General features: G+C 39.0%; 2 protein-coding genes across 6 annotated transcripts in view; both read right to left on the bottom strand.

Annotated features, from left to right (window-relative positions):
* The window catches only part of OIT3 (oncoprotein induced transcript 3), a 28,996-nt gene extending 6,324 nt beyond the window's left edge, over positions 1–22,672 (bottom strand). The window contains exons 1-7 of the mRNA XM_074374173.1: positions 18,607–22,672; positions 14,365–14,739; positions 13,455–13,562; positions 9,506–9,628; positions 5,920–6,042; positions 4,142–4,302; positions 2,148–2,563 (exon numbers count right to left, since the gene is read on the bottom strand). Of these exons, the coding sequence (XP_074230274.1) occupies positions 2,148–2,563; positions 4,142–4,302; positions 5,920–6,042; positions 9,506–9,628; positions 13,455–13,562; positions 14,365–14,739; positions 18,607–18,667 (1,367 nt within the window). The 5' untranslated portion in view covers positions 18,668–22,672. The remainder of the gene's footprint in view (positions 1–2,147; positions 2,564–4,141; positions 4,303–5,919; positions 6,043–9,505; positions 9,629–13,454; positions 13,563–14,364; positions 14,740–18,606) is intronic.
* Positions 22,673–22,808: 136 nt separating this feature from the next.
* The window catches only part of MCU (mitochondrial calcium uniporter), a 199,149-nt gene continuing 194,342 nt past the window's right edge, over positions 22,809–27,615 (bottom strand). For 4 of the 5 annotated variants that reach the window (XM_045522785.2, XM_074374176.1, XM_074374178.1 and 1 more), the window contains 2 exons: positions 26,139–26,255; positions 22,809–24,785 (listed from right to left, as the gene is read on the bottom strand). In XM_045522785.2, coding sequence (XP_045378741.1) covers positions 24,708–24,785; positions 26,139–26,255 — 195 coding nt within the window. In that variant the 3' untranslated portion in view covers positions 22,809–24,707. The remainder of the gene's footprint in view (positions 24,786–26,138; positions 26,256–27,615) is intronic. The other variant, XM_074374177.1, reaches the window with a different exon arrangement.

Here is a 27,615-nt window from a genome sequence, read left to right as displayed (position 1 = left end):
TACAGCAACATGGATGTTCCTGGAGAATGTCATTCTAACTGAAGTAAGCCAGAAAGAGAAAGAAAAATACCATATGAGATCACTCACATGTGGAATCTAAAAACAAAAAAAAAAAAAAACAAAAAAAACCATAAATACAAAACAGAAACAGACTCATAGACATAGAATACAAACTTGTGGTTGCCAGGAGGGTGGGGAGTGGGAAGGGACAGACTGGGATTTCAAAATGTAGAATAGATAAACAAGATTATACTGTATAGCATAGGGAAATATATACAAGATCTTGTGGTAGCTCACAGTGAAAAAAAATGTGATAATGAATATATGTATGTTCATGTATAACTGAAAAATTGTGCTCTACACTGGAATTTGATACAACATTGTAAAATGACTATAACTCAAAAAAAATGTTTAAAAAAAAAGTAAATACGAGGGGCAAGAGAAAACTCTCGGGGTAAGAGAAATATTCACTATCTTGATTGTAGTGATGGCTTCACAAGTGTATACGTCAGAACTTACCAAACTGTACACTTTAAATATGTATACTTACTGTATGCAAATAGGACTCCAATCAAGCTGTAAAAAAAAAAAAAGGAAGAAAACAAAATCCATTCCCCCACCAAAAAAAAAAATCCATTCCCTAATCTTCTTAGCACTAATTATGTGACTAAAAACAAAACAAACCAAAACTGATGTTTCTACTTTTAATCTTAAATCTTTGTGGGGATCACTTTAAGACGGCAAGAAATCCGAAAGGCTACAGCCCCCATGAGACCTACTCTTGGCCACCCAAAGCAGTTGAGAATGATGCACTTTCCAGACCCTGAAAACAAGCTAAGGAGGCTACAGGAATCTGAGGCTAGAAGTATTCCTGCTGGTAAACAGTTAAATTTACTAACCAAAGGAAATCAAGAGCCATCAAAAGACTTTCAGCAGGGATCTGACTATATATATCTTTCCTCCCCGCCCCCTTTTGACCAGGTACCCAGGGCTCTGTGGAGCTGAGACTTGAAAGCTGGGATTTAGGGGGCTGTGTTAAGAAGCATTTTATCTGTCCAGGTGAAAGATAATGAATTACGACAGTAAGAGTGGACTAGAGAGAATGAGGCTGGGATATTGCTACTTTTCAAAAAGCTTCTCAGTTCATCCTACTGTGGCATCAAGGGTTGAAGATCATTGTGCAGGAGGTTTGATAGCAGCAGGTGAAGGCTGCCTGTGGTGAGAGATCCCGGGTGCTAAAAGCAAAGCAGAGTCTATTGGGCCAATCAGCAAAGGGCATGAAACTGGGGCACAGCTGGGGCACTCTTAGTAGACCATTTCCCTTAAGCCGCAGGTCCTGACCCTGCCTGAGATATGTCCCATGTGATGCTGAGAGTGAGGAAGAAGCTGATGAGATACTGCTATGAGTTTGGGGTGTGAGTATAATTTTCCTGGGAATGTAAGCAGTGGGTGTGGTAACTGCTAGGCGTCCAATGATACACAGAGACACGCAAAGCATCCTCAGGAAATCAGGAAACCTCCTCTGGATAAAACAAGCCAGCAAAAACAAACTTCACTAGGTCTTTCCTCTCCTAAAACTACTAAAGTATTTGTACTTTCCTTCACCACCAAACTTCTTCCAAGATGGGTCTACATTTGCTGCTTCCACTTCCTCATCCTCTTGCATTTCTCAGCCCCTACTCGGCACCCATTTCTCACCCTCTCTCTGGGCAGGTTAATCAAGTCTATAGTTTCTACTATAAACGGGGTGATTCTTCGCCTTTTGTCTCCAGTCGATCTCGTTCCTGGGTCTGATATGCATTTCCAACCGCCCACTGAACTTCTCTTCCTATGTCTCCTGCGGGCATTTACAATACATTACTATTGGGAATGATAATATTCAATATTTTCATAACGAATCTGCTTCTCTATGTCCTTTTGTCTTAGCTAAGGGCATCTAGTCATTCATACGAGATAGACCCCTTGGAGTCATTTTCGACTCCCCTTTCCCTCACCAGTTTTTACCACCAAAAGTCAATAAAGGGTTTCGGAACCAATCAAGAGCGCTTAAGAGTGAGTGCGATGTGGGTTCAGGAAAGGACTGAGGACGCATGCGCGCCTAGACGTTGGCTGTGAACTAGGGACGATGGGTCAAGCAGCCTACTTACCCATCCCGGATGAGGTAGTACTTCAGGATCTCGTCGATCTTGGACGTGGGGGTGGCAAAGCAGCTCTCCACTAGGCTTTCCAAGCCATTCACGTGCACCAGAGGCTCAATGCCGAAGTAGAGCGAGTCACGAAGCTTGAGGGTGGGCAGAGCTTCCCGGTAAGGCTCTTCGAACTCATTGTCCTTGAAGATCTCCAGAGTGAACGGAAAGATGCCGTGATTGCGGCTCATGATTTCCAGCGGGGTGTTGCGAAGATTAGGCACATAGCCCTCGGAAATCGTGTAGAGGCGCGGGAACTCGCAGGTCACTGGGATCAGCAGTTTGCTGGTTCGGATGATGATGTCGCCGCTGCTCCCTGGGGTCGGCTTGGGTAGACCTGTCACGAGGTTGCTAGCCACGATCTTGTCATTCACTACCTGATCAAGGCCAGGGCCAGGAGAGGAAAAAGAGTCCCAGTTTATTTCTGCAGAATTGCCGCCCCCCCCCGCCCCTTTTTTTGATAGAAACATTCTCTAAATTTCTCTTTATATTAAAATACATTAGAGATTGGGTTGCTGAATCTGGAGGCTCTTTTTTTTTTTTTTTTTAAATTGCTTCTCCTCTTTTCAGTAAGATGTTTTGACTGTTAAGAGTTTTACATACCACTTCATGGTCAACCCACACATTCCTTTGGAGGATTAGTCATAAAACCGGAGCTATGCAGAATCAGCACATTCAAAGCTCTGATATTTTACAAAAGAACAGCTCCTGTAGATCATTTTTTTTCTGGAATCCTAGACCTGGTGATCGTGCTGCAGCATGACCTTGTGCTGAACTCATCCACACACAGACTTCAGCTATCGCATGTACGCCTCCTGTGTACTGGAAACTCATTGGGCGTTTCCATTTGATTATCCACAGATAGGATAAACAATATGCCTAAAGTGATGCCTTGTCCTTGACTATCTTCTGCATGTCTCACCCCAAGTCTACTTAGCTCTCTGATTTTCTCTAAGTTGGATTCAATAAATAAACATTTATTTGGTTGCAAGGGCCTCTGCACTGATCTCCTGGGTCCAAGTCCTCTTTTTCTCTATCCAACTTGCCTATTCTGATTTCATTCTGACAGTGCCTGCTGAATCCCATTACTATGGGATAAAGCCCAAATGTCTCATCCGAGCACATAAGGCAGATCTTTGGAAACATGATCTCCCTCCATCTACTTTTCCAGTTTCCTTTCCCACTGTGAATCCTTTCCCAGTCAGGCTGCATTGCCCATTCACTCAGCATAAGCCTCAAAAATTCCCATCTCTGAGACTTGCTCACTTGTTTTCCATGTGAAATGCCCTTTCTTTTCCTCTCTGCCTGTATAACCACACTCTGCCCCAGTTCAGGTCCCAGTCATCTTGACTGCTCCAGTGTTTGCCCCTTTCTGAACTCCTGTACCACCTGTCAACTGTATCACTCTCATTTATATTTTGCGTATGTTGTCATCTCAATACTACTGTGTACGTTCCTTTTTAAAGTCAGGAATCCTATTTCACATATCCTGCAGACTCCCTAACACAGGGCTGTACACAGATTCTTGGATGAAGGTACAAACCTTTTACTACCCCCTGAACTCAGAAACTCCTTGAACTTCTTTGCTACCTCATAAATGAACCATCATCTACATCAGTCGCTTTCTCTGAGTAAAATACTTGGTCAGAGACACAGCCAGCCCCCTGGTACCAGTGCTGCTGCACTCAGGAAAATGTCTACATGTATGGAGAGATGGTACTATTTGAGAGCGGAAATAGCAGAATTTTTCTTAACTTGGTGTCCTCACAGTGCCGGGACCACAACAGATACTCAATAATACATTTATTAAATGTACAGTATGGGATTTTTTGAGCTCTGTTCTTTCACGTGGAAATATTTCACCGATGACACAAGCCACACTGCACACCTCTGTCAACAACCTCCCAAATAACTGGATTCAGTCATTCCCGAAGGGTCCTCCAGGAAGAACCTACATCAACCACTGTGCCACACGTCTTGAGGGAGAAGAGGATGTTGACATGGGTGCCATTGGACACTCCCCTGCAGGAGGTGTTGGTCAGGAAGAGCTCCAGGCCGCCGACCAGGTCCCTGGGGATGCTCACTTCTATGGTGTTCGACTTGCACATCACAGGGACTGTGGGAAGAGGGGCTGCTGTTAGAGCCAGGAGAGCAAAATTGGGAGAACGGGAAGGAGGCTTCTAGGAGAAAAAACTTCATCCTCTCGCAACTTGAGCTTTTTGCTCTAACCTCAAGGGAATCTCTGAGACTCAAAACAAATTGGTGAATAAAACCTGGACTCCTAACTCCCAAGGCTGGGGTCAAATAATGCTCCTCAAATACTATACTGTTTCCCGAGTGAAAAAATATTGTGTTCAGGTTTCAATTCAACAAACATTTACTTCAAAGCATGGCTGGCAAAACTCCATGCACTGAAACACCTAAAGGATGCACTTTTAGCACAAACACAATTTATTGGCAATACATAAAAAGGATTGCTTTGATATAGGCTTAAATTACAGAATGCTACTGCTTTGACTTTACCATTAATTACTGCCTCATAAAACAGAGGTAATAAAAACAGTGTTAGTGCACTTGGCGAAGAGTTCCAAATTGTCCTTGCATTGCTCAGTAAACCATAAACTCTGACTATAAATTTTACTTTAATTTAATATAAAAAGATTGCTTTTCTAGCGTTCACTTCTCCAGACTCTACCAGTACCCTAAAAGGAGTACTTCTGGGTACTGTCAGACCATCTGTGAGGACAATATCAACATGTGAGGGCATATCATTAGTATGGCATAGTATAAAGAAATCAGAGACAGGCGCTCATTAAATATTTGCTGGATGAAAGAATGAATTTTCTGGACATAGATAACTAGTTTTCCAGAAATTAGTTCTCAGAGGATTGTTGATGATCACATTGTAAATGTAAGGGGAAGTCCTTAGGGCTTTCAACTTTTCATAACCCAATTATCTGTTAGAAAAGAGAAGAATTGCATCTAAATGAAGTATTTGTTATACAACTAATACTAGAAATTAGAGGGGGAAAAAAAGATAAAAAGCTAAGGAAGACATATGATTCAGCAATCCTGTTTCTGGGTATAGATTCAAAAGAATTGAAAGCAGGATCTCAAAGAGATATTTGCACACCTATGTTCATAGGAGCATTGCTGACAATAGCCAAGAGGTGGAAGCAACCCTGGCCATCAATGGATGAATGGATAAACAAAATGGGGTAAATACGCACAGTGGAATAGCTTTAGAAAGGGAAATCCTGTCATGTACTATCAAGTGGATGAACCCCGTAGATAATCTGTTAGGTAAAATATGTTAAGTCACAAAAAGACAAATGCTGTAGGAGTCCACTGATATGAAGTATCTAAAGCAGTTGACGTCATAGAATCAGAAAGTAGAATGGTGGTTGCCAGGGGCTGGGCGGGGAAGGGGGAACGAGGAGTAGCTGTTTTGATGGGTATAGAGTTTCAGTCTTACAAGATGAAAAAGTTCCAGAGATCTGTTGCACAACAATGTGAATATACTTAACACTGCTGAAATACACACTTAAAATTGGTTTAGATGATACATTTTATATACATATATTTTTAACCACAATTTTTAAATGATTTCAGGGTGAATACACACTGCTGAAAGAGCTGGTTTTCTAAAAGATGAGAATCCTGACACACTTGGGTGAGGAAGGCAGGGAGATTCGGGGGGTCAGAGCTGAAGTTGAGCCAGTCCATGTACTACCTTGGCAAGTGTGGTTATCTTCAGACAGCACCAGGCCCCGGGGACATTCACACTGATAGCCCGTCTCAGACATCAGACAAGAATGGCTGCAGCCGCCGTTGTTGTTGTGGCATCCTTCAATGTCTGCAATAAAAAACAGAAGAGAAGGGATGAACTGGCAGCCCTCTTCCCCAAGAATTCTGTTTCTTGGATGGTCCTGTGCATCAGCCATTATACTTGACTCATCACAGTATCACTGGAGCCCCACTCCGTCACTGAGACAGGTGGGTAAGGCCAGACCAAAGCTTATTAAATGTTATAGCTACAAAGAGCAATCTTCCAACAGGCACAGCTATAACCACTGAAGCTGGTCATTTTGCAGAATGCCCTTCCCTCTGGACTGGTCTGTTTTTCTCATGGTTAGACCACAATTGTGGGAAGGAAGACCTGAAAGTCATTTCTTTTTCTTTCTTTCTTTCTTTCTTTCTTTTTTTTTCATTTTTTTTTATTGAGTTAGAGTCATTTTACAATGTTGTGTCAAATTCCAGTGTAGAGCACAATTTTTCAGTTATACATGAACATACATATATTCATTGTCACATTTTTTTTTTTGCTGTGAGCTACCACAAGATCTTGTATGTATTTCCCTGTGCTATACAGTGTAATCTTGTTTATCTATTCTGCATATGCCTGTCAGTATCTACAAATTTTGAAAGTCATTTCTTAATTGATGTAACATTTAATCCACCCAGTATGAAATTTTATAGAGTATTACTGATGTAAAAGGGACTGACAGAACATAAATTCAACCGGAGCACCTAAATGGATCAGAGTTAATCAGAGTTATTGCCAACTGTTTGGATCACCAGCCCCTCTCCTCAAATCTCTAGGACTAACAGCACTGGAAATACATTTCTTGGGCTGACAGATCACTGTAAAAATGAGACCTGGACAAAACACTAAGAGATTTCATTCTACTGATCTCTTTGTGACAATCCTTTTATGAGGTAGTTTTTTTTTTAAGCTTTCTTTTTTAAAGTTTTGCATTTTCAAAAAGCATACTCAATCAAATGGACAAAAAGAAAAAAATATTCCATTGAAAAATGAAGAAACTACCACATAATATCATAGTGAACAGAGGAAAAATAATGACCTTTGTGGACTCTGGATATTATCTTCTCGATCATGGGTCATCAAATGGTGGCCTGCTACATGTTGTAAACAAAGTTTTATTGGCACATAGTCACACCCATTTATTTACCTATTATCTATGGTTGCTTTCTCACTACAAAGGCAGAGTTGAGCAGTTTCAACAGATTCTATATGGTCCACAAAGCCTAAAATATCTACTGTTTGATCTATGCAGAAAAAGTTTACTGGTCCCTGCAGTAGGGGTAAGATAATAAAAGGGAATGGTTTCAAGTCATTTAAGATGCTCATGGAAAGATGTGAGCCAATTTCCAGTTATAGCTATAACTCTCAGTTCAATAATAGTAAAAAATATTTTTTTTTGGAACATTAGTAAGTTAACTGGGGATGAATCAATTTTTGTGAAGCACAGAGAGAGGTTAAATTTGCAATGAATTAATCTTTGCAAAATTTAAGAGATTAGGCTATCACTTGTTAATAAGTCTGTATAGTTAAAATGGATAAAAGGATTCCTATAGGGTTTTTTTGGTGTGCTATTTATTTATTTATTTTGGATAATATATTGGATAAACTTTATTTTTTAATTAAAAATTTAAAAAAATGAAGTACAGTCAGTTACAATGTGTCAGTTTCTGGTGTACAGCACAATGTCACAATCATGCATATACATACATATGTTCATTTTCATTCTTTTTCATTAACCTATAGGTTTTTGAAATAGCTGAAAATGATATATGATGGTGTAGAAGAAAGCATAAAAATATGCTATAGGATGTTAAAATCAACATTAATAGGATTTTTTTCCTTAAAAATGATCTTCTTTAAGTCATTTAATTTCTCTGGGTCTCAATTTCAATATATGTAAAAGGAAGGGGTTGGACCAAATGTTCACTGAGGATATTTCCAGGTCTAAAACTGCAAAGCACAAAATAAACTGAAATTCTTAGTTGGCCTGAAGGATTTTAAGTCTCTTACGAGAATATACCAAAATGTTTAGAATGGATATATCTGGCATGTGGGATTGTGGGTCATTTATTTATCTTTCTTTTACTCCTCTGTATTTTCTTCTATGAACATAACTCTTTCATAATAAAACAAAACAATAAAAACTACTTAAAAATTAAAAAGAGCTTTTTGTTTTAAAAAAGATATGCTCATCCAACGACTAGCTAAAGAAACAAATATGTTTGGACTATACATAAAATTTAAGGGTTTCAAATACAAATCTTAATCTTAAAGTATAATTAATATTTGAATGTAATCGTCTGCTAAAATACTTTTCAGTTATGATTATTAGGTTTTAAAATTATATGAGGATTAACTACAATATTTCCAATAAAATACTCATGGATAATTACAAATGTTCCTCATGGAACATTTCATTAATATGCAAATATGGGAAGATTATTGCATAAAATAAAATTTAAGGAGGATCCAGGACATTACCCTTATTCAATAAAATTTCAAGTACATTTATCTTATCATATAATCTGCAAAGAGTGGAGGATATTTTGGGAGGATCCCTCAACTCCCAATGTCATCAGATTCAGACTCACTAAAGTGGAAGTGATGAAGTTTTGGGATAATATGCAAGGGCAAATGTGCCTTAGAGAAGGATATTATCTAAGTTTTATATCATAATAATAGATAATTTCTGCTTCAATTATTTGACATACATTACAAATTACTTTTTATTACTTAATTATATAAATTGTATACAGCATTTCTAGTATCAAAAATAGATAAGTTTACTTATCTCCAAAAATGGATTACTCCCAATAAATCCAAAGCATACAAGTTAAAAAAAATGGCTTCATGTAAACCAGTTTCCCAAACTTCCAAGATGGTAAGACTCACCTGTGGAACTTGGTAAAAACACAAACTGTAAGGCTTCTCCCACCCCACTGACCGGAGGCACCAGGAGACAGGCCTGGGAAGGGCCAGCTTTAAAAGCACCCGGGTGATTCTCCTCAGCAGGGAAGTTGGAGAAACACTGCTGTAAATAATTTGTTCTTCCACCTGCCTCTACTACTGCCTTGCTAGTACAAGTGTGCTCCTTGGATCCACAGCATAGGCTTTACCTAGAAGATTTTTAGAAATGCAGTCTCTTCACCTGACCCCAGACTTACTGAATAAGAATCTGCATTTTAACAAGATCCCAGATGATTCACGGTCACACTAAAGTTTGAGAAACACAGAATACCCTATTTTTATTTCCCAGTGTGGCTCTCTGCCTCTTGCAAAATGCAACAACTCCCTCCTGCTAAAGCTTGCAGACAAAATCTACACTGCACTCTGTCTGCAACAGGAGCATCCTCAGTAGCGATGAACCCCTGTGTTGATCCTCTACACAGCCAAACTGCTCTCTCTTCTAACGTTGGGCAGTTTCATGAACATCAAAGAATAAACCAGTGGCTTAGATGGGGCTATTGATGTGAAGCCCTCTTACCCATCTCACCTTCACAAGTCTTGCCATCACTTCTTAGCACACGGCCAACCCCACACTCACATCGATATGAATTTTTGAGGTTTACACAGATCTCACTGCAGCCACCATTGTTTTGCTCACATTCATTTTCATCTGTAGAAGAGAAACCACACCATTTACATACTGCTGAACAACTCGGTCTTTCCCCAAGCCCCTTAGCAGGATCTCTGCATCTTTTGAGATCCTGTCCGTAGACTTTCTACAACCCAACTCCCTTGCTGGGATCCAGTGTAATCACTTCTATCGACCAGGTCTCCTCAACTGAGTTATTTGTCCATCTGCCCTCTTGGAGCAGCAGGCCACTGGTTACTGGCCAGTTCCCTCGTAAGGGCAAAACTGTTGGGGAAATGAAGTTCCCTGTGTTACCAGGGGTCACCTATTTGTTTGTGGTGGTGAGTCTCATTTTCTCCAGTTCCTGAAGATTTGTTAAATAAATAAAACTTATAAATCAAAGTGTTGAGGGGAGGATATAGCTCAGTGGTAAGGTGTGTGTTTAGGAGGTACGAGGTTCTGGGTTCAATCCTCAGTAATTCCATCAAAACAAACAAACATAACTACCTCCCCCAATAAATTTTTTTTTAACTTTAAAATAAAAAAATAAATCAAACTGTGTTTTAAATGCATTAAAAGAATTTACATTACAGAAGGAAATGTCTGATAAAGTTTTTTTTGTGAGCCTGTCTTCTGTTTTAAATGAATGACAGTCCTCAAAATCTATTTTAAATATTGGAATATTGTACTTAAGCAGCGATTGTTAACCTTTTAAAAAATCTGATTAAAAACTATGGACTCTTGCTATAAAAAAATGCACAATTGGCAACAAATGTCGATCCCCTTCCTTCTACAAAGAAAGGGGAGTTTGAGGAGCTACACTTGTCCTGGTTTGGATCTAGGACATCAACCAGTGACTGGGGTTTAAATATCCACAAGGTGACAGAAGGCATGGCCTTGGGTGCAGGAGAGGAGATGAGCTGGAATTGAAACCCTGCTTGATTTCAGGACCCCAGAAAAGGAATCCCCACATGAGGGGGAGTAGAAGGACCCTGCTCTAAGGCCAGGGAAGCAGTAAGGAGCTCTCTTCCAGGGGCTCCAGGAGAGACAAAAGCCTTCATAAACAACAGAAACCTCAAGTCGGATAGGCCCTGCCATGACTGTAGTATGAACTCATAATTTCCACGTGGTATGGGAATCTTGAAGCTGAGAAAGTGATGTAAGATTTGGCCTGGACTGGGGAAGCTTCTGTGACAAAAACATTTGAAAAACAGTTCTGTAAATTGTTTCTGAAACCTGGTAATGAATGGAGTTCCACAGAAAAACAGTGATAACAGAAGATGGTTTGCCATCAACACTACACATGAGAAGACGGTCCACTGTGAGAAGGAGCTGACAAGATAGTGCGTGGGAGGCTTGGAACTGGAGAGAACAGAATAATCCAGAAAAATCCATAATACAAGGATTTAAAAAATAACCAAACAGATAGAACAAAGGATGGTAACCAAAATATAAGAAGTGTGTAAAAAGATAAGGCAGAATCGAAACCAAACATACAGAACTTGTAGAAATGGAAAGTACAGTGGGTGAGATTAGAATCTTCATCTTCATCCAGGGCCCCTACTGCCTGGACAGTGGATGGTCAGAGGCCTGAGCAGCCTTCCTGGGCATGGCCACACTGGTGCTTGGGTCCAGCTTCTGTCCAAGGCCTGGACTGCTTACCTTGTGACTGATTTTTTTTTTTTTACATGAGGGAGAAGTACACTTTTACTCATTTAAGCCATCGTTATTGGGAGTTTATTGTCGTTTACAGCCTAACTTAGATACCCTGTGCTCCAGCAATTCCACTTTTATAGGTATGCTCTAGAGGAAATCTTACACATGGGGTAAGGTGTCATTTATATGTTAATTTTAAGAACACATGAAACAATGCTACATATTGTTATGGTTGCATACATAAATAAATAACGGAAGCATGAAAACAGGGACCAGGACACATACTAACTTCAAAACAGTATTAACACTAGAGGGTGAGAGAGGTAAATGAGATGGAGTGAGATGGCTTTACTCTTATCTGTAAACTTTTATTTTTAAAAAAAAGGAAGAAAATTTTAGCTATAAATCTGGGTACATGAGTGCCTGTTATATTATTTTCCTATACTTTTCTCTCTGCCTGAAAAAAAATACATAATTTAAAATGAATAATTGAAATTGTTACCTTAAAAAAAACCCTAAAGTAACATTGACACATGCACATAAACACAAAACTTTGGCGCTAATTTTTGGGAATTCATGATCTCCCTGAAACCAATAGACAGACCCCAGGTAGAAACTGGGGGCTTTTCCCTATGTCCCAATAGGCAGGGAGACCCAAGATAAACTGTTAAGAGTGATGTGTATGGTGTGTATGATATGTGACTTTTGGTTTAAAAAAGGGCAATATATATATTTGTATTTTTACATTTGCCTGAAGGAGCCCTGGAAGGATACATATATAAATAATGTAAGAGGTTACTTGGGACCGAGTTGGAGGAGGGGGAAATGGAACATATGGGGGGCAGACAGTTCAACATTTCACTGTATACCTTTCATGCTGTTTCATTTGGGAACCATTTAAGTATATTACCTATTCAAAAGTTATACTAAAATGAAAGCAGTGAAGTGAATGAAAATCTCCTGCTGTGTACGTGTTGTGCAGTCTGAGGCTTTGGGGTGGGTGGTGGGGTGGGTTACAGGAACCATTGTCTCCTGTAATGCAAAACTTTTTGCTTGAAATCACAGTCAAAATCAACCATTCAAGAGCCCTAACAGCTGTTATGGGAGGGCCTCGCCATGCTCCACAGGATGGCCAGTGGGGCTCATTAAGGAGACTGAGGAACAAAAGCTCCTCTAAAATAAGAATCCTTTTATGTCCCTGTCACCCTGAATCCTCATCCCATGTGGACTTTTTTACAGCTCTTCTTGAGGAGGTGGGTGTGGGTCAGTCCTCCCCTTTCTCCCTAGACTTGTTTTAAATCTATTTGAGTCTAAATACAAAAAGCTTTATAACATTAAAGGGAAAATAGATGGTCTTCAGTCTTGGGTTTCTCACCTCTATTTTCTTTCTTTTTTTTTTAAATCTCTATTTTCTTCCAGTTGTAGACAACAGAGCATATATAACTGGACAACACTGAATTTCCTACAGATGAGCTGACTCCCCTTTCTTGCTACTCAGAGAAACCAAAGTTACATCAGTGAAGCTATAGGAGTATGTCCTTAGATAATTCTAGACCAAAGCTAGCCCACAGATATACAAAGAAAGCCACATAAGTAATTTAAAACTTCCCAGGGGTCACATAAAAAATCTGTTAAAATACATTGGTAAAATTACTTTTAACAATATATATCATTTAATACAGGATATTCAAAATATTTCATTTCAATATATAATCCATATTAAAATTACTGAGTTTTTAAATTCTTCTTTGAACTGGTCTTCAAAACGTGGTATGCATTTTATACTTTAGAGCATGTCTCAATTTGGATGCTAAATTTTCATCAGAAATACCTGATCTATATTTTGGAATCATAAAATGTGCAGTTTACTCAAGTTGACCCACTCATTTTCAGTCTTCGAATGACTGAATCAAATTTCAACTTTTAAATTAAAATTAATCATATTACAATTCAGTTTTTCAGTCACACAAGCCATATTTACAGAGCTTCATAGCCACACATGGCTAGTGGCTACTGTACTGGACAGTGTAATCTTAGACTGTCCCAACATATGATATAAATTTGGCTTGAGGCTTTAGTTAAAAAGGCAAACAACATTCTAAATGTTCAGAGACACACACTGGAAAAATGATGGAGCTCTGAGTCAGAAAGAGTTTTTGATTTGTCCTTTTGCTCCTAATACCCTGTTTCTACTGCAAGATCAGTTTCTTACCAAAGCACGTCTGTCTGTCAGGGCCTAACACGGTTCCTGGAGAGCACGTGCACTCACTGGTGTCCAGGCAGCTGCCGTGGCAGTCCTCATCACAGATGTCATAAAAGTCTGTGGAAGGATAAAGATGACCTTTCCTGAGGGGCGAGGACCAGGAGATGCTCTCATCCCTGAGAAAGCCTCGTGGGTTCAATCATGGGGTATGAGTTCCTAGCCAACAGCGAGAGCATTCTCATTGTTCAGGGTTTACACAACCCAAAGGCAAGAGATACCGCCCAGGGACTTGTTCTGTCATTGAGATCAGTGATTCTCAACTTCAGATCCACAGGCCCTTGGTGACCACGGAGATTCTTCAAATCTAAAACCTCACCAGCCATGAGCTGTAGAATAAATAAGCATTATGTCCTACACTTCTCTGCAGTTTACTTTAAAAATGTATATGGACTTTGATGGGATTAATAGCACAAAAATTCATTTAGAAGTATTACTGATCTCAAGTAGCTTCTTCCCACTATGTATCATTTTAAAAAAACAATGGACACTAAGCACAATGCTACCATGTAGATGTCTGAAATAAATCTTAAGAATGGGTCCTCCATCCTCAAAAAAGTTAGAAATCTATTATTTAGATAACGTAAATCATCATTTCACTTTCTAATGTTTTGTTTGAATGAAATGACGACAAAATAAAAGTAATCAAAGTCATAGCTCCCTTCCCTTCCTATTCTTCAGGAATTTTTCAGAAATCTAAGAACAGACCTCAGAAATCTCCATTTGGAGGTGTCTGTGGCCCTAAATCAATGTTCTTCAGCCTGTGAGATTCTACCATAACTGAATTTCAGATGGCACTTTTCTCTTTGACGCCATCTGTAGCCTCGTTGGGGAGGAAAAGGAGCCCAGGGATGGTACTCACGACCACAGTAGACATGAAAGCAGACGCTGGGCTTGGTCAGACGATACACGTAGTAGCCTCCAGGGCAAGCCTTGACCTCTACTGTGGTGTTCCAGAGGCAGCAGTTCCCACTGAAGCTCGCACAGGCCTGGCGTTGCACAATGCCGTCACCTTCCAGAGGGTGGCTGCCGTTGAGCCAGACAGGTGCATGGGTTCCACAGTGATTTTCCGGGATGCAGAAGGTTGGCATGGCATCCCCTGCCATGCCTGTGAAGCGGTACCACTCCCCATCCACATTGTTGTCACACAGAGGGGAACCCTGAGACTCATCAAATTCGTGGTCCGTGTTCCTCCACGGCTCATTCAGACTGATGTAAGCAGAGCAAGGATCTAGGGCTGGGGATGAAAAGGGCACCTCAGAGGAACCTTGTGATGTTTCAGATCACGGTGTCATAGCTTGAGTCCACCTTCTTTGTTCTTACATTTCCACTTTTTGGGGGTTCAAGAAAGAAATTATCTAAAGTCCCCAACAGCAGCTGTTCAAGATTTCTCAAGTTGACATAAATATATTTCATAAATGCGTTTTACAAAGTTATTTCAAATCTATGTAAGATTCTGTGTTCGCACTGGACTAAACCTTTTATCCAGAGTAATTATCTGATAAAAAGCTAGCTGTTCAGATCAAGGGAGGTTATTGAACGCTGCACTGGTCAGACTATATTTTGAGTACTGTGTTCACACCTGGAGGCTATATTTTATGAAAGTAAAGGACAAACCTGGTGTCCAGAGGAAGGTGACCAGATTTAGAAGGGAGCCTAACAGTTATTTACTGGGGAAGAAGCTGAGAACTACAGTTTAGAGGGAAAAAAAAAAAAACTGAATATGCATCAGCTTTCAAAAATCTGGAACAGGTTTGTGAAAGAAGAATTAGATATTCTGTTACAAGGACAAGAACAAACTGTTACAGGGAAGTGCATTTCGGTTCAGCTATCCAGTAATGGAGAGGCTGTATCAAAGCCCTTCATCTTTGGCAACTTTCAAAAAGTAGTTGGATGGTCATTTGTAAGCAAGATTATGGATGGAATTTTGCACTAGTGGGAAGTTCGGCTTGATAATGAATGTGTAAAGCTCATTCCACTGAGAAGGAAAAGGCTTCTGGCACATGTCAGCTGCTTTGAAATACACAGTTTACTGGCAAGTAACTACCAAAGATATTCTCCACATGAGTGTTGGTATATGTTCCATCAGCTTATTGAAAATATCATGAACTTTGTGTCTTCACAATTAGCCATGGCATCACTGTCCAGACTTCAGCAAAATTTCAAGCATGCTTTTTCTCAGTGCATGAATAACATGGACAAATATTTCGTCAAAAACATTTGAATGACTGAAGACCCCAGCATTTTCACTGCGTCTCTCAATTTCAGGAAAACACTGAATTAACATAGGCAAATTATCCTTACAAAGAATCTATAAAACCAAGAAATTCTAGAAAGGACCACTAGCTAGAGAGTATTATACTTCTTAACGCATCGAAGATGACTTAACTGACACTGTAGGCAGAGAATTCGTATCAAGGACGATACTCTTTGTGGGCAGGAAATTCAGCCTTAGCATACACTGTGCAGTAATTAAATATGGATGGGCCATGATCATACAATCTAACTTGTCTACAAAATATTTTGGATTTCCCCAGTCTGCATTCAAACTCAAGTTTACTGTCAAAGCTTCAGTCACATGTAGAGAACGGTGTTGCCTAGTGCTAACGACCCCACTGAGAATGTAACAGTTTGGGACGAGAAATAACTAGGATTTCACCTATTCTGGAAATAACACATTGGCGAAGTTACACGTGGCAGGAGCAACCGTCTCTTTAAAATGTCCCTGAGGTATCCCAGCTGTGCCCCAGACCATGTCCCTTGGGACTCTCTACCCTCTCAAAAGGAAAAAATTCCCTCATCTGCACTCCTGGCTGTGGTTTTCTTATGAAGAAAGGTTTCCAGGGCAATTTCACAGGTGATTATAAATTCATAGAAATATTTGGTTCATCTCCTTGGCTCTAATTTTATAGGAAATGGTTAGGTACTCAACTTTTAATAGCTTTTACAGAAATGCGTAAACCTCCCTCAATAACTATTTCATGATTTATAAAGTTTTTCCTTGAATTTAACTAACTTTTCTTGTGCTATTTGTTAAAAAGTTCACTTCCTTTCTTGCTCTAGAGAGTAGGTGACACAAATAGGAGAAATTTACTATCTTTTGTAAAATAAACATATATTTTTAAAGTTACCCATGCAATTTCTAACGTTAAATATACCCATTCCACTCCACCCCCTTTTAAGGCAGTAATTCAATCCTTTAATAATCTGGCTGCTGGTATTAATTCCTGTTTTCAGTCTTTCAGCGTGAAGCCCAGAATTTGGTATTATGTATGTTGCATTGTTGCATCCTGAATTGCTGATATATAGAGAGATATCTGTATAAATAGATACCTATATTTCTCTATATATCTATATATGGGAGCTGGTTGGCCTTTTCTACAATGCCCACGGGTCAGCTGCCCTGCTGGCTGCCCCTCCCAGGTCCCCCCAGGTCTGGGCATCTCGTGGCTGCTGAGCCCAGAGAACAAATGTCATCGTCCCCGCCCCTTCATCCAGCAGACCAGGAACCCAGGTTCGGAACCCTGGATCCAGCCCCTCCAGTAGTTGTGATTATGAGCTCAGACTGAAGCCCCCCTCCTCATCTTCTCTTCCCGCTCTCCCACCTTCTCTCCTCTCCGTCCTCTTCTCCTCTCCCTCTCCTCTCATCCTTTTCTCTCACTTCCTCTCTACACCCTGGGCAACCCTCACCCCGACTCTAATCCCCAGCCTCTGAGTTCCCCCTTCATCTTGCTTATGGCATTGAGTCAAACATCGTAGAAGGGCTGCAAGAAAATAAATCAATAAAATAAAAAAGATCTGGGACAGGAGAAGGTGTGTGATGTGAGGGTACAGGAGGTACTGGAGGGAGAGTAAGCCTGGAGAGAGTGTGGGGAGAAAGGGGAGAGGAAGCTGACGGAGGATGACTTTGGCTTAAGCAATTCTTGGTTAGTTCCTGGTAGTAGATGGTGGTTAAACTTGGCTCAAGCCTATCTTTAAGACTATTTTTTTAGTATAACTGAAAAATTGTGCTCTACACTGGAAATTGACATAACATTGTAAACTGACTATAACTCAATAAAAAAGAAAGAAGAAAAAAAAAAGACTATTTTTTTAAAACCAATTGTAGATTTAGAGAATCATTGAGAAGATAGTACAAAGAGTTCCCATCTACTGGAACCCAGTTTCCCCTATTAGGGAAAAATCGTAGGTTAGTATGGTACCTTTGCCACAATTAATGAACCAGTGTCAATACATTATTATTAACTTAATTCTTAGTCTATTTAGATTTCTTCAGTTTTTGCCTATGTCTTCTCTGTTCCAGGATCCCATCCAAGTTGCCACATTTAGTTTTCCCTGACTCCTTAGGGTCTCAAGTCTTTTTTTAAATGTGTATTCTTAAAGGTGCTAGAGCAAGGCCTGAGTTACCCCGAAGAAATAAATCAGGGGCAATTAAGCACTGAGCTTCTCAAAAGTGCTGAGAAGGATGGTTTCCTCAGCCTTCTCTCTCGACCTCCTCTCACTCTCTCTTCTAGTTAGAACTTAAATTCTACTAGGAAAAGGAGAGAGCAATTTGTTAGTAACTGAAATTGAAACTTTTCTTTGCCGTGCTGGCCAGTTTTGTGCCAAGCCTTAGGGGGGAGACAGTTTAAGATTCACTGAGTCTCTGCAAAAAGTCATATTTCCAGACATCAACACTAAGAGGTCTAATTTATCCAGGTCTGTGGCTTTCATGGGCACAGTCAGTCCCTTGTATTCATTAAAGAAAAAATTCTATCCTCTACTCTAAAAATCTTTTTTTCCTTTAAAGTTGGAACTAGAAAAGTGTCTAGTATATAAAGAGGTTAGAATTCCTTTGACACATAGTCCAAGAAATATTTAGCTAGTGGAAAGTTGTTGGATATGGCAAATCCACGAAAATTTTGGATGCTCAGGCAAGAGGCTAAAGGAAACATGAAATAGAAATTTTATGAAAATGTATCTTCATAGGTTATCAATGACTTTTCTCATATTATTGTAGAACTAGTATTTAAGACACTGGAATCTTGCCCTTAATAACCTGTTCATAACAGCAAATCCCCACAACAAAAAGTGCATTGTGCCAAGTACTTGACACAAGACTCACCCATTGGTGATGCAGGTGTTATTGTGATGAAGAAGCAGGTGAGAAGCAGGAACTGAGACATCCTTCTGGATCGGCCACCAGAGACAGACTGGAAAATCCTCTTAATTTCAGTTTCCCTTTGCTTCCTTCTTTTTCAAGCACTTTCTAAAAAGGCCTTTAAGCTCTTACGAAGAAAGACTTTTCAGTACGGGCTGGGACTTTATCAGAGGAAGAGGATGAGGGGGATAAGGTGTCCATTGCTCTGGCCTTGACCCCAGATAGAAGCATGGCTTTACACTGTCAACAAAGTTATTTTATTGATAGTTTTCTTTAGGAAAAAAAAAAAAAAACATTTCACAATCCCTCATCCTCCTATTGTTTTTTTCTCAAGACTTCCCTGCAATGAGGCCTCCAGTATCTTATCCAGAAGGGAACTCTAAAAGAGGGACATCCACTCACGTCAGAATCTTGTTCTGTGACTTCTAGCAATTGATTTCATGATGTTGCAGCCATAGCATTGCATACTAAATGAGGCTGGGATAAAGCCTAATTTTTGGAACTGGTCATTAAGAAATACCTAGGTTAGGTGGTCAAGGAGTTCACAATAGCACACAAAAGAGTAGTAAGGACAGGTGTGGAATGAGGACAATATTCTCTTGAAGCAAGCTTCTAAGTCTATTTTATAATGGTCTTTGGTATCAAAACTTCCTAAAGAAACAAGGCTTAAGTTGTGTTTCTACCAATTTGAGCAGCAGTATCTCATGTTTTCATAGTGCCTTTCTTCCCCAAGTTGAAAATGGTTTAGTATTATTTATTTTACTAATTCTCACACTAAGATAGGTGTAGGGGCTTCAAATTAGGAACTACTCATTAAACACTGAAAAGGTTTCATTTTTAGACAAAAGAGGGAAATTGTAAGGTTCTGTATATTACATGTCACCAGACATAACCTTAGTAATTACAGGTTTGGAGTTTGCCAGCTTCCTGACATTCTAGTGTGTAGAATGAGGACTGGCAAGAACTATTACAGAAGATAATGTGAAGAGAAGGATAAAAAGAATGATAGAGAGAAGGTTTTTGGTTGTTGTTAAATTTTTTCTCTCCTACTCTTATTTTGACCTGATGCTTTGGGCTTCTACTATTCCTAAACTTACCTCATCTTTGTTTTCTTGCCCAATAACTGACTTTCTAGTGACTCGGAAAGAAATATTATCTTCAGGAAGTACTCCCTAAACTTGTCTTCATAATCTCTTAGCACATTTTCTTATTATACTAAGTAGCATTCAAATTAGTGTGGCCCCTTTCCCCTAGAGTTTCAGTTCAATTAAACATTAGTACTTACTAGAGGCCAGGTAACATGCTGGTCACTAGTATTTGACAGTGATTAAGGTAGAAGTGGTTCCCACAAGCAGACTTTACAGTCTAGCAAGACGTTTCCACTGATCTAAATTTGCAGGTAGTTATGTTATCACTGATGCTAGAACACAGGCGATTTGACCATTAGTTTATTAAGCTGCAATCTGATGGCAGCAACGGATGACTCTGGGCCTGAGGAACTTGCTCAATGCAGGGTTAGCGCTGCTAAGTGGCAGTGCTCTTAACAGAAAAAACAAAAGCTCGCAATTTCCTGTCCCTGAGAAGCCATCTGAATGCTTCATGTGTGTTGCAGGGAAATAGGGGACGTGTGCATGAGATAAACCCAGATTTGCTGCCAGGACTGATTGCCAGAGTCAAGGACTTTTACCAGATAGCCCTTTGGTTCTGTAAACAAGCATTCTCAGGATGGTAGGATTTTTTTTTCTTATTCCTATTTTTTCCTTTTTCAGTTGACCTGCCCTTCCATGTATACTTTCTGTGGTTAAAAATTTCAAATATATATAAAGTAGAAAAAGCAAAAATGAGCACCTAGCTGCAATTATTACTAGCATTTTGTCGATCTTATTTCATTTACACAGCAATATGCATGTCTAACAAATGGCCTTTCTTTTCTACATAATTGTAATGTCATTATTACAATTATAGAAACTAGTAGTAATTCTTTAATGTCATCTAATTCTCATTCCACATTTACATTTCTCCAGTTGTTTCAAAAATTTCTTTGTATTGCTAGTTTGAGTCAGGATTCAAAGAAAGACCCATACATTGCTTGTGGTTGGGTCTCATAAATTCTTCTAATCTATAATGTTCCCTCTATCCCCACCTGCCATGCTATTTGTTGAAGAAATCCATTTCTTTGTCCTATAGAATGTCCCTTCTCCCATATTTAATGTTAACTCTTGTTCATATTTTCTTATTTTTCTAAAGGATGTGCTATTATAAATTAAAAACAAAAATACTTTGGTGACATTGAACAAATTTAATGCATAGGCGGGAGTGCTGGAAATAGATGTGAGGAGGTGGATAAACCAGTCTGCTGTTCAGGAGAGATCTGAGCTAGAATAACATTTTGAGAGCAACCAGCATATAAATGGTAACTGAAATTGGGGGAGAGGAGTAGATGAGATCATTCATGGAAAATGGGGTCCAAGATGGAACTTTGGAGAAGCCTAATATCAAAGATGTGGGCAGAGGAAAGGATGCTGCAAAACAGCAGTCAGAGATTTACAGAATAGTCGTCACAGGAGCTGAGGTCAGTTTCAGGGTGCAGGGATTGTCCAGTGGGTGATGCATTTATAAAACATCATAAATGAAAATTTATACAGTGGATCACTTTATATTCAGTAGGATTTGTTCAAATTAACCTATATATTTATCCTAAGGACAACCACATACTACATTTTGGACGACAAAAAGTTTGGACTTGTTTGGGAGAGCAATGAATTAAAGGTTGTTGGCAGTGATAAATATGAATTACAACCCTTAACAGTTTTGGTGAAACTGAGTTCCAAAATCTAAGAAGTTCCACTTTTCTGTGAAATCTTTTCAGATAGATTTAAAAAATTCAAACTATTGTATTTATTTTTATAAGTATCCACTTGCTTATTACCACTACACCCTGACAAGCAAGATACAACAGTACATACATTGGACATGATCTCTACCTTTCCATTTACCATAGTCACCACACTCACCGATCCTTACTCCATCCGGTTGATTATAGGATTCACTGATGAGTTGTGACACAGATGTCCTCCCTGTGCCTCAGTTTCCCTCCCTTTAAAGCCATGGTTTCACCGGATCAGTGGTTCACATCAGAATCATCAGGAGGGCTTGTTAAATGGATTGCTGGCCCCACTCATAGTTTCTGATTCAGTAGGAACCAGAGAACATGCATCTCTGGAGATGCAAGGTGCTGCTCCAGAAACCATCCTCTGAGAGCCCTTCACTCTTTCCAGCTCTAGAAGTCTATGATCCCTTAGCAAAACTGCATTACCAACACTTCACTAATGGATTTAACACCCTCCATTACTAACCAAAGCCTAACAGAATGTTGTAGAATACATAGTTATTATTTGTTGAATGCAAACAATGGCTTACCATTTTCAATCTTACCTTCTTAAACCTTAAGTTCCTGGGATGTCTGTATTAGGCTGCTGTGAGCTACCAGGAGGCAAGACCGCAGCTGTGGAGGCTCTTAGTACATCACACAACACACTTAATGCAGACATTTAACACATGCTTTTCGATACACCTTTGATGGACTAGGCAGCATGTGATAGCTTCCTATTTGGTGATCATTATAAATTTGATACAAAGTCTTAAAATAATGAATATCTGATCTTGGTTCATTCTTGAACAACTTTCTGGAGTCCAGGGAGACCACACTGGCCAATCTGGTGGTCTGATAGAATGGAGATATTTCCTGTTAATCAGGAGATAAGGATATTAGTCTTAGTGCTGTCCTTAGCTCTATTATGGTTGTAGAGGTCACTTAACCTCTGGTAGCTCTGGAAGACTCGGAAATATTGACTATATTAAGTTGAGGAATAATTAATGAAATGGCTGTTTAAAAAATTTGAGGGGGAGGGTACAGCTCAGCAGTAGAGTACTTGCTTAGCACGCACAAGGTCCTGGGTTCAATTCCCAGTACCTCTGTTAAAATAAATAAATAAACTAATTCCACCTTCCCTAATTATATATGCTCTAGGTACAAAACTTAATTTCAAAAAGGTATTTTTTATAAAAATAATTTTAGATGTCAAAACCTTCCTACCTTGAATCAGGAAAATAACCTTGTTTTTGTTTCTGCTTTTTGTTTTGCCTTAAAGAATGAGCTGCTATAGTTCAAAAATTGAATAGGTATTTATTGTTCCAGAAGGTACATTGCTTTTTATACATATTTCATAAATGATACAGGATTTTACACATGTTCAGTATTTTGCTATTTGTTTAAAGGACTTTTCTCCACGTCCTCCCCTCCCTTACCTCCCTGAAAGGATTTGCTCATTGCACTGTGCTGTTTCTTCTTAAAAACCCTGCATACAAACAGGATAAATGGTTTAAAAATAATTCACACAACTTAACAGAAAAAAATGAGGGAAGGGGGTTGAATGACCTGGGGAGGGGGTGGGAGGGGAAGGAAGTGGGAGGAGGGATGGGAAGTGGAGACATGCATCCTTTCATTCCGTCATGCCAGTGGAAGGGGTGGTGGCAGGAGCAGCAGCAGCAGCAGCAATCCTGGCTGGCCTTCAACCTCTGAAAGGCACCTGGAATCTGGGTTTGTCATTTAACGTATTCTCTTAGTACACAATGATCCCAAAGGAGGAAAAAAAAAAAAGAAACCCCTTGCCACAATGAGGAGGGATGAATCATGTCAAAGAAAAAAAGCCAATCAATCAGCTGCATGGCAAGCCCCATCATCCTTTTCATCCTGCCCCACAGTTGTTAAAAACAGGATATTAAACACAGATTCCTTTGACTCTTCAAGTGCAGATGTCATCTGGAAATATGGTAGAAAATATTTTGATAGAGTATAAGATTAATTCCTCTTTCTCTCAATTTAAGAAAAAAATAGGGTGAAGAAAGTAGGTTGAAAGAAGCCATAGAAATGTATTCCTGTATAAAGATAAATTGCACCCTTTGAGATCCACACACTTGATTTACAATGACTGAAGTGGTGGAGGTGGGAGGGCTCACAAACAGTGTGGGAAGTGTGTGTCCTTCGAGATTAACAAAGCCTCCAGACCAGGCAGTACCATCTGGGGGGCCTGGAATGCTGTCACACAAGCAGATTAACAGCAGTGACATTATTCTGGTTCTGAAATGGCTACAGAGCCATGATTTTTAGCCAATTTGTAAACCTTACATCTTCCTGATTTGCTAATACAGCTGAACACTCTCCCTCTGACTTGAACTGTGGAGGGAGAGGGGAATATCAACAGGATAGTTAAATAAAGGAGGGAAGTTTGTCCTCCTCTTAAAGACTAATTAGTAAAAAAACAAAACAAAAAAACCTCATGCAGTGTTGCCAGTGATTTCTAGATATTGATCCAGAGCACTAGAATAAATAGACATTGAAGAAGGCATTAAGGGATAATCCAAAGTGTCAAATATCAAAGAGTCATAAGGTGGTTCCAATTATCATATAGATAAAATTAGTGTAATGAAAGGTGTGTGTGGTCAAAAAAACAGGCACAAATGGGAGAGATGCCCGATAACTTTTTGCAGAGACCGGGCCCAATCTAAAATAAATGCTAATGACGTGGGCTCAGACTCTGTTTGCCACCCACATTATCTTGAGGATTTGCTTTTCTGGACTATTTATTTACTCCTATGTCAAAAATAAGAAAAGTTAAATTAAAAAAAAATTAGAGCTGAGTAGGGTGCTGGTGTGTTACTGTTTTGCTGACCCTGCAAAGTAGATGCAAGAAACAAACACGCCCAGCGTCATTTTCTCTTTGTGAATCTCTCAACTATATAATGCATCATTTTCATCCAGAAACTGAGATGCTTGATTAAGACAATATTCACGAAGCCCTTTCAGATTATGTTCCACAAAGCCTGATCCTCAGATTTTAACATCCCTTTCTTCCCTAAGATCCTTTTTGCTTTTGTTTTTTAATTAAAGGTAAAAACCCTCTACCCCGACATGGCTCCCAGCTTCCACCTGCAATGCTTTAATTAAAAAGGCAATAGTTATAAACAGGTGTTCTTTCTGCCGGGGTTCAGAGGCTCTCTGCAGATCAATCTTTTTCACCAATTTGTCGGAGGGGCAGATGTACTTGTAATGGGTCTCTCAGTCTCTTAAGGTCCATTTCTGCCTAAAATAGAAACAAAAGTTAAGAAAAACTGGCTATTCAAGCTTTCAATGATATTACTGTCTCCTGAAAAAAAGGAAATTGTCTTTCCCCCATCACTATGAGTCAGAGAAATCATCTCCATCACTCTCAAAATAAGAGTGCCTCAGAGGCAAAGGGCTTTAAGGGCAGAGGACTACAAAGAGGGAAACAGAAGTGTGTCCTGGCAGTTTCAGCTGTCAACAGGGCCTCCAGAAAAGGCTGTGCGGTCAACAGGGCAGGACTCAGGGGCTCAACAATGTGGGGAGCATCCGATGTACTTTGATGGCATTTCTCCAGGGAGAAGCACTCACCAACTTTTGCCTGGGGCCAGAACTCTAATTTATGTGGTTCAAGACTTTAATTATTTACCTAGTAGTTGCTTAAAGTTTTCAATAATCAGTAATTTTTAACATGAAAGAAAATGTGCAGTCAATATTTTCAAAACTCATACATGCTTGGGCCTCACCCCTGAGAAGCTGGATCTATTGGCTTAGGTGGAAGCATCGGTATTTTTAATAGCTCCAGAGATGATTCTGATGCTTACCCTCCAGTTGAGAACCACCACAGAGCAACAGAAGACAAGAATTCACTTAGGCTGAGGCAGGAAGATGGATTAAGCCTATTTAAAGCACAACCTCATCACTAATAAGGGGCAGAGAACAGCGACTAAACATGATGGAAGGGCTTCCAGAGATTAAAAAAAAATCTCTGAAGTCATAAAAGACTGCAGAGAAGAGGAATGAGGATTTCTTCACCCAAATCAAAGATATCAGAGCAAGAGGAGAGGCACACTCAGGAATCTGAAAGAGTTTACTATTACAAAAAATCAAATATCAATCCTTTAAAAAAGCATCTTCTAGTTCAATAATCTCTGAACTGCACCTGGCAAAGATTTCTAGTAGTCTCTCTCTTACCTGGATTTTATTTTTGCCATTGCTACCACACATTTTAGGTGACATTTTAGGTGAGAGATCTTTGGGTCAGCTATTGTAGAAAGATTTAAAAAAGAGAGAAAAGTAAAAATAGACCACTCTAAAGAAACAAAATGAAAAAAATAAAAATAGGTCTAAAAATTTCAACATGATAGTGTTAACGGGATAGATAGGACCCATCATCTTTTCACCTGCTTGTGTTATAAAACTCTCTAGAGAGTTGTCCATGCTAAAATAGTCATTTTTATCAACTGAGGAATAATTTACGTAGGAAGAAGAGGGTTGGATCATTCTTTCAGAGTTTACCCATTTAAGTAAGTTGATTATAAATGATGATGATGACAATGATAATAATGCCACAGAAGATGGGGCTGGAATTTATTTTCAGTTTTGGAAAACCTACCTGAGCAATTGCATCTTTGAGTTGATTGTATTTCTCTAGGTCAAAACGTGACTTTTTGGCTCCTTTATGGAAAAATAATAAGTATTGTCTGTCTCTGGCTTCTGGATAAACGTATTCCTACAAAAATAAAGGAGAAATTAAATGATTAGTCCTTAGCACATTAACTTCCCCAAATAAGCATTTACGGAAGGTGATAGTAAAAAGTTAAAAGAGCTGTCAGGAGCCTAAAGGTTTAGGCATACTAAATTAGTATATTAACTTTTATTATAAGTAGGCACTGAATGGCCATTGAAGTAGCTTGCTGGAGCAGAATATAAATGATGAACACTGGAATTGAGATACAAAGGGTATTAAAGGCCAGATCAGTGTTTCTTAACCTTTTTTCATTACTGTCCCCCTAAGTTGCCTTTTTAGATACTTTACCCTAATTGCCCCTCCTCCCAAAAGAAGGTTTAATACCACAGATAGACTGTATATCTGTTTATCTCCTGTAATATCTAAGATGTTTTACTCCCCAAGAACCAATTTTCGCCCTCTTGGGGGTGACATCCTCTTCGTTGAAAATGCCTGGGCTAGGGTGTTGAGTGGTGGTTTCCATGCCTGCTGAAGGAATTCTGAATGGCAATTCTTATTGTCAGGCTCTTTTTTCATATGATAGAAACTGGTATTCAGGTCTTACTGAATTACTAGTCAGTAAAATTCAATATTCCACTTGATTTTATGATGTTAAGGAATTTGTCATAAAAATTCTTTGGAACTTAATATACTATTAGAATATATTTAGGCTGCTAACAAACGCAGCATCTCATTGTAACAACAGTTTAGAAGATTTTAAATGCTGTTGAACAGGCATTTTGCTTCATGGGTGTTAATTATGGATACTGCTATGGGAAAGAATATTTAACATGAGAAACTTGCTATTTACATTTTATTTGGTCCATTTTTTCCTATTCATAAATGACTAAACTGTTTACTACTGCTATTTTCCAACCTGTCGCTTGGGGGCAGCAAAAATGTTTTGGAATCATAGAAGTACAATATTTAAATAGTGGGACAGATAGGTTATTAAAGATATAAGGTACTGTATTAAGAATGGTAAGAAAATATTTTTTTTAGATTCAAATTATTTCAAGAGGAATGTTTAATCTCATGGCAACATTAATAATCACCTCTTTTAAAAAAGCAGCTGCTCAAAATCAAATTGTATCAGGTATATCATCCATTTTGCTTCTTTCTTTTTTCTTTTTAATTCAAAAGCTTTTTTTCTAAAACATTTTTTATTGAGTTATAGTCATTTTACAATGTTGTGTCAAATTCCAGTGCAGAGTACAATTTTTCAGTTATACATGAGAATAAAAATTGAAAAAAATCCTCAATGCCTTGTCTCAAAAGATACCATAATCTAGTAGAGTGGGAAAAAAAAAACACTGAACATGAACAATTATAATACAAGATAACATAGGATGAGCGAAAATGA

Source organism: Camelus bactrianus, chromosome 11 (assembly GCF_048773025.1).
Source record: "Camelus bactrianus isolate YW-2024 breed Bactrian camel chromosome 11, ASM4877302v1, whole genome shotgun sequence".
Lineage (NCBI taxonomy): Eukaryota > Metazoa > Chordata > Mammalia > Artiodactyla > Camelidae > Camelus > Camelus bactrianus.
This window is presented reverse-complemented; position numbering and strand designations above follow the sequence as displayed.